At 37.4% G+C, this 11650-nt stretch overlaps 2 protein-coding genes across 2 annotated transcripts; both read left to right on the top strand.

Annotated features, from left to right (window-relative positions):
• The first annotated feature begins 3172 nt into the window (after nt 1–3172).
• On the top strand, nt 3173–6054 carry LOC106333042 (apoptosis-stimulating of p53 protein 1-like). The gene is made up of 4 exons (XM_013771525.1): nt 3173–3493; nt 3582–4478; nt 4896–4979; nt 5082–6054. The coding sequence occupies exons 1-4, from the start codon at nt 3248–3250 to the stop codon at nt 5838–5840; spliced, it is 1986 nt and encodes a 661-aa protein (XP_013626979.1). The 5' UTR covers nt 3173–3247; the 3' UTR covers nt 5841–6054.
• A 2618-nt stretch (nt 6055–8672) lies between these two features.
• Nucleotides 8673–9713, top strand: LOC106331705 (phosphopantothenoylcysteine decarboxylase). The gene is made up of 2 exons (XM_013770106.1): nt 8673–9048; nt 9226–9713. Exons 1-2 carry the CDS (start codon nt 8713–8715, stop codon nt 9517–9519), a joined length of 630 nt encoding a protein of 209 aa, XP_013625560.1. The 5' UTR covers nt 8673–8712; the 3' UTR covers nt 9520–9713.
• Nucleotides 9714–11650: the final 1937 nt, after the last annotated feature.

Raw genomic sequence — 11650 nt, 5'->3', positions numbered from 1 at the left:
ATTTAATTATACAACACTTTAAATAATTTTTACTGAATTATAAAATTACTCCGCATTTCATGTGATATACTTTTCTCTACATATTTTAAATTGATTTTTATAAAGAGTATTTATAATAAATTTTGTTATTTAAGGAAAATTTAAAACTATTATAAACCATATAAATCTATACTCTTAATTTAGCTAAAAATATGCCAAGAAAATCTTAAATTTCACCAACTCAACAAATATAACTCTTTTAAAATACATACAAAATATAATGAGAGATAGAGTAGACATGTGCATTCGGATCTTGGGTTCGGGTACGGATTGGTTCCTTTCGGGTCCGGATATTTAAGACCCAAAAAAGATTTGAAGTATTTGAAAACTCAAAAATACCTAAACAAATACCCGAAAAATCTTCAAATACCAAACTCCACCCCTCTCCCCCCCAAAATTTGTTTTTAACCCCAAATTTGCCGGTGGAACCAAAAAACACACTCAAAATTTTATCTGAATACCAAAATATATTTTTAAAATTTGAAATTTTATTCAAAAACTGAAACTATACCTAAAACCAAACCAAAACTTTTAAAAATATTCATAATACATAAAACATATTCGAAATATCCAAATATACCTAATATACACAAAATATTATAGATATTTTAGGTACCCTGTCAAGTCTCGAGTAGGACCTATACTCGAACCGAGACCCGATCCAAATTCAAACCGAGACCCGATCCAGATTCAAACCGAAACTCGCATGTCTAAAAAAATACCCAATAGGTAATTTACCCTGGACTCGGATCCGAACCAAACCTGTATTTTCAAGTCAATTTTGGTTTGGTTTCTCGGGTCCGGATAATATACCATGCCTAAAAATAGTTACATAAGAGTGTACGTTCAGAAATTTTAAATAAAATAATTCATAAATTAAATAGTTATTCGCTTGTTCAATATAATACGATTTTGTAACATAAATATATAACAATTTCAAAATACTTATTCATATTAAATTGTTTATATAGGAAAAAAACCTACGCTTTCGAAGCGTCGATCAAAATCTAGTGACTTAATTATAAGTACATGCATATGTATATTATCGGAAACAATAAAGAATATATATCAAGAATTTGTTTGAAATGAGAATACATGGCTCTGATACCATGTTAGCGTTTAGACAACACATCTCTGCTACAACTCAGATCTAGAGAAGTCAGAAACACATATCCAAGGATTGATGGCAGTAGGAGAATATGAGAGAGTGTGAGAGATGATTAGATAGAAAATAAGCTTACAGAGTTGCACCCAAAGAAAAAGCTCATGAAACAAAAAAAGTTGGTGATTTTGAGATGAACACAAAATAAAGTAAACTAGAAATTTATAAGTGTTTGTTGGTGAGCTATCTTTAAGAGAGAACTAAAGAATATCACACACATAGAGTAGTGTATTTGAGAGAATGAATGAGCGAGCACACAATCAATCAGTTTATGATAATATGATTGACTCAAGTGAGAAACAAAAGAGTATGAGATCACTTTTAGTGTAAGAACATAGTTTCCGTGTTTGATCAAAGCTAAATAAGCAAAGAAGAAGAACTAAATCAAACTGTAAGTTTCATGGAGAGTGATTTTCTGGTGAACAAGCTCAACTAGAGCTGCTAATTTTATTAAGAAGACAAGCTTACATATTTCTACAAACATAAAGCTTGAACTTAATCTCGTAGACTTTGACAGTTACACCTAATTACATCATTTCTCACATACCTAATAAGGTAGTTATACCTGATAGAAACATGTGACTAAGCTTGCTGGAGAGAACACTCATAAGGAGAAAGCAACTTGTCTACTACTTGCACATAAAATATCACTCTGAAAAATAAAGAATCACAACTTTCACCCTCATCTTCTTATCATTTTCTTTCTTCTCCTTAGCTTTATATAAGTTTCTTCAACAACACATACTTGACCCGTTAATGATTACCAATTTGTGCCTTACACATTATTGAAGCCTTTTGGATTTGTTGTTCACACACACAAACATATGATCTTAGGAAGAGAGAAAAATCCACAGGGGCAAGTTTCTTCCTCTTCTTCTTGCTTTTTTTTTTCTCTTGAGATGAAGTGTTAGTTACACTTGATTTGGACCCTTCATGGGATCCAACTTAGTCTTCACTTAGTTCAAGTGTTAAGTTTTTTGATGCACCAGTGCTCTTCTTTGCTTTTTACCTTTGTGCCTTTTTCCTCTTGAGTAACAAACTAGTCTTGAGTTTTTCATGGATACTAGTCATCCATTGCGTTGTGCTTAGAGTTTTTGTGTGAACCTCACACACTTGTGTCACATTATAAACCAAACTTGCTCTTATTTCTTTGCTTTGTTAGTTCAGTTTCATTGTACCACTATTAATTAACGTTCCCCTCCTATCATTTAGTTTTGTTCTTTTTGGTTGGTGTCGGTCACATTCCAACATAAATTACATAACACCTTTCTTGACATTATCATTGATGCATATAAACTTAATTAACAAGTATATGTATAAGTATTGTTGGGATGAAGCACAAATCATGATAAAAAAATATGACAGTTTCAAAAGAACAAATATATACCCTAACACTTTTTCTGAGCATCAATACTGATGTACAGTAATTCAATCAGTAGACCTACTTATGGAAGCCGTCCTTTAGATTTGCTTATCATTCGCTCTTTAATGGAGTTTGTTACATAGGTAACTTAGTGCAACAATGAATGTTTGCTGGCAATTGCTGCAGTTCATGTATGAGACAGAAAATGATATCTTTGTTTTTGTAAGAGAATATATCCTTGTCTTTTTAAGAGATAATATATGCTTGTTTTACAAATTGTATACACTGAAATCTAGGCGGGTCTTTGTTAAAATCTTGGCGGCATTTTTTTATATTTTAATTATTTGCTTAGAATTCTTGGATCGAAAAAGTTCAAAAAGTAAGAAATACTTTACAAAACTCAAATAGAAAAAAATCTGTCGAGTCAAACGTCAAGGCATAAGGTAATATCATTAAGTAAATGTTATTCAACGCTAACACTTCAATACCATTTTCTACCATATCATAATCTTGCACCTCGTCCATCCTCAGCCTCTCAAACCAGGCTAACTTTACCTATTTATACCGCAATAATTTACTTATATTCACAAAGCAAACAATAATCACAAGAGTGAGATAAGAAAAGAACGAAATCGCACCAGCCGCTTTTTTCATTGTTTTTTCTCAAAAACAAAAAAGATATCATGGATCGATCTGATTCTCACCAACCTTTTGACGTTACCACCATCGCCAGCACCTATGTCCCCGAGAGCGCCACTGCTCCGAATGCACTAACTGTTAACGAATCAAACCGTGTTGAGACACAAGTTGCGCCAGTGGTTCAGCCAGAAGTTGAGCCAGTGGTTCAGCCACAGGGTGAGCCAGATGCTGCTTCTGAGGCAGCTCTTGTTCCGGCGCAGCCTTCCTCAAACCGCCGTCCTTACACCGACGTAGGCTCAGATCTAAAGTCTTTTTTCTTTCAACTCAATTATGATAGGTCTTTTTGTAATAATTTACTAACATTTTCTCTTTATCCAGATGATTTACGACGCGGTTGTGGCGTTGAACGAACCTGAGGGTTCCAGCAAGTGGGCAATCTCCAGGTACGTCCAGATGTTGAACCCTAATTGTCCTGATGGTCATGAGGCTTTGATGACTCACCATCTCGAGGTCATGAAGAAAAGTGGCATTCTCACTATGGTTAAGAAATCATACAAGCTTGCTGTCTCTTCTCCTCCGGGGAACGTGGCGGCTGCGGGTCATGTGGCTTCCGGATCGGAGATTCCTCCGACTTACACCGGTCCGCTTGATATGGTGGTGGCTTCCGGATCTGAGATCCCTCCGACCAACACCGGTTCGCTTGATATGCTGGCTGTCACTGCTTCTGGCTCGGCTTCTCAGCCTCTGAAGCGAGGTCGTGGACGTCCACCAAAGCCTAAGACCGAAGCTCCACAACAGCAACAACCCATTGATGCTCAACCAATCTCACAAGCGCTGCAACCATCCATCAATGTTGAACCCAGCGCTGTCCAGCCAAGCGGGGAGGAGCAACCCGAGTTGCCTGTGACCAATCCTTCCCCGGTGGTCACGGAGCCGGCAAAGAGAGGCCCTGGTCGTCCAAGGAAAGACGGATCTGGTCCGAGCGTTCCAGCTTCGAATCTGGCTGTAACGATGAAACGAAGGGGCTGGCCAATGAGTTGTAGAGCTTCAGGGAGAGAGAGGAAGCCCATATCTGTCCCGGCTCCTGACTCTATGCTTCCTGTCGCCGCTAACGATGCCGGACGTCCTGAAAGGCTAATGAGAGGTGGATCTGGCGGAGTCGCCACCCTTGCTCCAGCTGGTGAAGAAGCTATGGCGGTTGCGGCCGTGATGAAGCGTGGACCAGGACGTCCACCTAAGCGTGGACGAGGACGTACCGCAGGTAGACCCATACAGGTAATAATATCTTATCCCTATATCAGAATCTTTGTGTTCTTTTTTTGAGGTAGATTCGCAATATCTAGGTTAGAAGTTTAAAGGTTTCGTACTTTATTGCAATCATTTGGTGTCTTTGTCTGTTTCCGACAGTGAAAGAGAGAACCTAAAACCTGACTAATTTCCGAAGTTTGTTTTTTTTTTAATTATATTCGTGTTTAGTTCTTATTTTTATTTTATTTTTCATTTGGACAAGGACAGTTAACACAATAGTTGGTGGTGTTTCGCTTTATGCTTTGTCATAGTCTTATTTCTTGTACCTGTATTCTTTATTGCAATCATTTATGCATTATTTCATTGTCTTATTTAACCATTATTGTCTGTCTTGAATTAGCTGAACTTATATCTAACTTGTTTTACTTTTATTAAACTATATAGGACATACCAAGGCCAGTCACGAGGGCTACTGGGACTATCCAAGAGGCCGGCCATGGAGTACTCAAGAGAAAGCTTGACCTTGCTGTATGTTTAGTTGATTATAATAATCAGTCTTGTCTTTAGTTGATACCTTTTCAGATTAAATTCATGATTCTTATGTTTGGTTTTGGTCTTTGAATGTTTCAGAGAGAGAAAGTAAAAGAGATCTTGAATGTGCTGGACGCTGGTATTGCTGGGGACAATCTGGCTGTGGCGCAAGCTGCACAAGAGCTGGAAGGACTGATACAGATGATGACTGTGGAGCCACATGCCATGGAAGAAGTGCAGCCGGAGGAGACAGCACCACAGATAGAAACTGAAACACAAGAAATGGAACTTGGACAAGGAAGCGAAGGAGGAGGAGAACAAGCACAGATCCAAACCCTGAGCCCTAACCAGCCACATGCCATGGAAGAAGTACAGCCGGAGGAGGCAGCACCACAGATGGAAACTGAAACACAAGGAATGGAACTTGGACAAGGAAGCGAAGGAGGAGGAGAACAAGCACAGATCCAGACCCTGATCCTGACCCAGCCGCAGCCTCAGAACCTGACCCAGCCGCAGCCCCAGACTTCGCCCCAGCTTCATCCCGAGACCTTGCCGCTGCCGCTGCCTCAGACCCTGACCTTGATCCAGCCCCAACCCCAAACCATGTCCGATCCTCAGCCCCAGACCATGCCTCTGCCTCAAACCCTGACCTTGACCGAGCCTGAACCCCAGATCCTTCGTGAACTTGAGCCTCAGACTGTGCCTGAGCTTGAGCCTCTGCCAGAGCTTGAGCCTCTGCTTGAGCTTGAACCTCTGCGTGACCTTGAGCCTCTGCCCTTGACCCAGTCCCAACCGCAGATCCTGCCCCAGATTCAGCCCAATACAGAAGCTGAGGCAATGGATGAAGATATGTTCTGATTTCTGAAGTAACGGTCCAACAAAACAGCGTAGACATAGCCTTGGTGTTTGTGGTTATGGTGTTCTTCTAATATTTGGGTGTTGGATCGTCTCCGAATAAAGCCTGTAAGGCATTTTTATTTTTAATAGTTTGCTAGAGAAGAGACAAAACCTTTTGATGCTCTGGTCAGTTTGTTTCTGTCTATGGATATTTCCAGTGTTGGATGTTTTCTCTTTTTATCAACCTAAGTTTTTTCTTCTCCATTCTTTCTTTCTATTCTGCTTTTTTTTTTTTAATATGTTAGTTCACTGAGGTCGAATCTTAATTTGATATTATTGTTAGTAATATCTTCGTATCTTTTCCATGTCTACAGTTAGTTTTAATCAAATAGTCAGCTACATTTGAACTCACTTTGAACTTTAGTCCTTCGGTATACATAGAGAAGTCATCAACCATTGAAACATCAACCATTGAAACAGTTCGGCCAAGTTGCAACAATTGTTTCAGTCTTTTAGAACACTCCCTTTGACCTCTTTATATTAACGTAGTTGCTCTTTAAATGAAATGTTAATTAAAACTGTAGACATTAAGTCGTCTATTAATTCTGGGTGCTTACTGTTCCAACCTAACGATCTTGAGAAATGTTTCCGTAACAATACATCAAGTGTACTCCAAGTACTATAATCAATGAGTTTTTTTGTATATCCAAAATGATATACTAACATGTTTTTCAAATTTAATTCATCTAACTTTTAATCGCCTGTTTATTTTACAACTGAGCATGAATATTTAATCATAAAAGGGTTTTTCACATATAGAACTTTTATCATGATCAGCCTACATTAGATAAAACTTTACTCAAAATCCTGCAACATAATGTTCTTTTTCTCCGACACCAATAATTTTTATTATATAACATTTTAGTACTAAATCTGTGATGTATCATAGAATGGATACATTAATCGGTAAATTAAAATGGAAAATAGTTAATCTGTTATTTCATGTCTGTAAGAAATTATGTATTAAAATGGTACATATTTGTTTAGTGTACTATTACATAATTTTCTCAATCGCGTTTACGATAATTTTATAGAAAGAAGAATAATTTTCTAAAATATTGTCGATCACCCACTATAACTGTTTTTAACTAGACCAAAATATAACATATTTTTGGCATTACATACTAACTAAGATTGCATAGAAACTAAAACGAATATACGAAAATAAAATATTTCTAAATATAAAATATATTAGTAAAATATTTAATGAAACATTAAACATCCAATTCAAATTATAGAAATAGAATCTAGTTTTAATATAGTTTCGCCAAAGTCGAGAACTATTAGATTAGTAGAAACTAGAAAGTATATTATTTTTGGCTCTTAACTTTTGTTATATGGAAAATCAAAGAAAATAAAGTGTATATAAAACAGCAAAGAAACAAATTGAAAATGATGAAATAAAAAGTTAAACCAAATAAATAAAAAACTACAATTAAGGAACTAATAAAATTAAAATAATATTGACGATAATAAGAACAATAGATAAGTTAAAATTTTAATTGTTTATTTTGTTATTCTTTAATATTTTAATTAGGATCAATTGTATTTATTTTACATATTATAATTTAGTTTTTGACTAAATATAAAATTTGAAAATTTGATTTGAATTAATTTTCTTTATTTTCCAATATATTTATTTAATTAAAATTATATTTCCGTGATATTATATTTGACTAAAAACAAATATGGAACTTGACTTGGATTTATTTCCTTTTTCATTTTAAATGTTATTATATTTATGATATTATGTTTGACTAAAATATAATATGACACTTGGTTTGGTTTTATATTTTCATTTATTATGTTTGACTAAAATAGAAGCATTATATGAATTAAATATAAAATAATAAAATATTAATAAAATAATTTAAAATATCATTCACTACTAAAATGGGTTAAAATTCATAAATCATGAATAAAATTTAATAAAATAATAATTATAAATTATTTAAACATATCAATATATGTACTTATAAAATTTTGCTATATATTAAAATCATAGATGCTGAAGTATATTTTTTAAACATAACAATGAAATATAAATGATCCGGAACAAATATACGTTCTATAGTATAACTAAAAAATTTGATTTTTTTTTTTTTTTTTGCAAACTGTAGAAATTAAACTTCGAATTCTATGAAACACGTATCCTTGTATTTTCAACACATTTCGTATCCAAATTTTATTTAAAACCGAAGACAACCCTAGAAAGGAGTTTCCATGCAACCCAATACTAACACCAAAATTCAAATTTGATACGTTGCGCGATTGTATCGTAATATCAAAGAAGAAAATGTCGATATAAAGTCCATAGAAGAGGTATAAAGCCTACAGAGATGTAGTTTACGGCCCATCTGACCAGCCAGAGAAAGAGCAATGATTGTTGTCCTCTCTCTCTCTCTCTCTCTCTCTCGAACATTTTGATTAGGCTAGTTCGGTTTAGTCGGGTCAAGCAATACAGTTTTCGGTTGATTCCAAAGTTGAAAAACTCCAACTGAACCGAAACAAATTACGTCTCGATTTTGTTTAATTTCGTTTCCAAACCGAAGAAATTTCAGATTCTTTGGTTAAATTCGATTAAGTATGTGTAGTTTCGGTTGCTATACCAGTTTGGTTTGAAATATTGGTATAAACTGGTTTGATCGGAAACTTAAAAAAACGATAACTGAATTAACCGATTATCAAACAAAACAAGAATTAATTTTAAAACGTACCAATCGGTACATAACCAATAAATGAATAGATCGGTTCGGTTCGGTATGGGTTAAATCAACCATCATCTTCCTCAATTCTCCAATTTTCAGATCTGTAAGGGTTTTCAAAAAGAGCCATGGAGAACGGGAAAAGAGACAGAGAAGACATGGAAGTGCAGCTCTCCCCTAGAAAGCCCCGCGTACTCCTCGCAGCAACCGGAAGCGTCGCCGCCATCAAATTCGGCAACCTCTGCCACTGCTTCACAGAGTGGGCGGAAGTGAGAGCCGTCGTCTCGAAATCGTCTCTCCACTTCCTCGACAAGCTCTCTCTCCCACAGGAAGTGACTCTCTACACCGACGAAGACGAGTGGTCGAGCTGGAACAAGATCGGCGATCCCGTGCTTCACATCGAGCTCAGACGCTGGGCTGACGTCATGGTCATCGCTCCTTTGTCTGCTAACACTTTAGCCAAGGTAAAAAAAACAATCTAAGGGTTGCGGTTATAATAGTAACAAAAATTTACGGATAGAGATTTTTGTTACTATTAGCTGCAATGCTATTTGGTTTGGTCTGTTACCATTCGGAGCCTTATCTATAAGTTTTCATTAGAAAACCACACTTCACTTTGTTCAATTTTTGTGTCTTTATAGATAGCTGGTGGGATGTGTGATAATCTTCTGACTTGTATCATAAGAGCTTGGGATTATAGCAAACCGCTTTTCGTTGCGCCGGCTATGAATACTTTGATGTGGAACAATCCTTTTACGGAGAGGCATCTTTTGTCGCTTGATGAGCTTGGAATCACTCTTATTCCTCCGATCAAGAAGAGGTTGGCTTGTGGTGACTATGGTAATGGCGCGATGGCTGAGCCGTCTCTTATCTATTCCACTGTTAGACTCTTCTGGGAGTCTCAGGCTCATCAGCAAAGTGGTGGAACTAGTTAATACCATGATGGTTTTGCACTTTGCAATGGTTGGTTCTGTTTTCAGTGTCATAGATTGTTCTGTCTGAAATGCTCGTCTTTGTATATGTTAAGAACAGCTGTCTGGGTTGATGTCTCTTAAAGACCATTTTCACTGTCTCCCCTAATGTTACTGTAGAGATATGTAAGTCTATTTATTCGCTTTTTGGTCTTCTATTGCTGAGTATTCAAGTATCTTAGCTCTCTGAAGCTTGAACAATCTACGCATAGCTTCATCTCCCTTGTGGAGCTTGAACAACTAACGTGCATAATAGTATAGTTAAAGTCACAGCATCGAGCTGTGTTAAGTGTATACTCATCTCCCTGAAGCATACTGACCAGTACGTTCACAGATTCTGGTTCTATCTATTTCTTTTTTTCCTCAACAGCAGCTCTAGAATACTCCTTGCTTTGCACGTGTCATGTTCCTTGCATACTCTCCACTAGGAGCTTATAAGTATACGTACTAAAAACCAAACTCAGATACCTCTTCTAGCAACTGATAAGCTCTCATACACCCACCTTCAGATACTGTGTACCCGTCTTCTCCAGTAAGCTCTATGAGTTATACACTGCGTCGACGGTCTTCTGCTTCTATTGCATCATCTTCTTCGTACGAGTGTATTCCAAGTTCAACAACATGATCATCAGTTTTCTGCAGCTGGAATAGGGAGGCAGCTGAGGTGTAGATGGATTTAGAGAAGAACAAGGTGTTATAGAAGCCTTTTTCTCTGGCTTTCAGGCGAGAGGGACGAAAGAGCATAACTTTGAGTCGAGTGCATCTGTTTTTGCTTCTCAAAAGGGCTTTTTATATGATAACAAAATTACAGAAGTTTCTCCTTCCTTTTACTGCTCGATGTATTGGACTTTAAGTGTTGTTGATTTATGAAAGCCCAACCCATTTTTTTTTTTTGGCTCAATATCTACTTTCATTATCCAACATTGTTAGGACCTACATCATAGTTTGATCCTAGAGAAGGCATATCAGCCTCTATGACATGGATTAACCAACTTGGCATAACAAAATACAACTTAGGAACATGATTCATAAAAGAAAAAGCTTCCTTCACTATCCTATCTGCTGTTTTATTACCTTCATGGGCAAAGTACTCGACCCTGTAGCTCCGGTTTGTTGAGAGGGAGTGGGTGATCTCCTGTATGATTGGCTTCAGTTTTGGCCATGTCTCCTCCTTACCATTAATCATCTTGGCCAGAACCAGAGAATCTGTTTCGAACTGGACATGCTTGTAACCGAAGCGAATCATCGACTGGATTGCCCATTGTAGCGCTGTTGCCTCAGTTTCTATTGGTGAGCCCACTCCCTGAAACCTTCGAGCTCCTGCCCACAGCATCCGACCTGTGTAGTCTCTACTCACCCACCCAACTCCCTGATTTTGCCGGTTCTTGTGCCAACTCCCATCAGCATTGCATTTGATCCAACCTTCTGGTGGGGGTTTCCATTTGACTCGCGGTCTGTCTACTGTGGGCTTTTTCACCTCCTTTTTTTCTTCCTCTGTTCTCTCCAACCATTCTTTCATGTCCTCGAGGGCTTTGTTGACTGCGTCTTGAGCTGCATAGTCTTTGCCCTGGAAAAGGAAATCGTTTCTGTTTTTCCAGATGCGCCATAACAGCCACGGTACGAGATCAGCGCATGCTTCTTCCTTGGGATATCTATCTTGGAGGCTCATCACACGCCATAAATTAGAGTATAGGGAGTCGGACATAGTACCATCGACAGGTGCGTGAACTGGAGATAGTGCCCAGACAAGGCGAGCGTAAGGACATTCAAACAAGATGTGATTTATTGTTTCATTTTCCATTGAGCAGCGCATACAACGCCCATCCTTTGTGATGTGTCTGTGCTTCATGTTTGCTGCTGCGGGGAGGGCATTGTTAACACATTTCCAAAGAAAATGGTGGATCTTGGAGCCTGTATTTTGTTTCCAGATTCTCTGGCTTAAAGCGTCGAGGCTCGGTTGATCCATCTTTTGTTTTTGCTCGTTTGTCTCAATGATGTTTAGCTGCACCCAATAGCCTGACTTGACTGTGTAGTGACCGGTCTTTGTGAATTCCCAACTGTAAGCATCTGCAGCTGTTGCTCCATGTGGATTTGT

The sequence above is a fragment of the Brassica oleracea genome, chromosome C3, assembly GCF_000695525.1.
Source record: "Brassica oleracea var. oleracea cultivar TO1000 chromosome C3, BOL, whole genome shotgun sequence".
Lineage (NCBI taxonomy): Eukaryota > Viridiplantae > Streptophyta > Magnoliopsida > Brassicales > Brassicaceae > Brassica > Brassica oleracea.
This window is presented reverse-complemented; position numbering and strand designations above follow the sequence as displayed.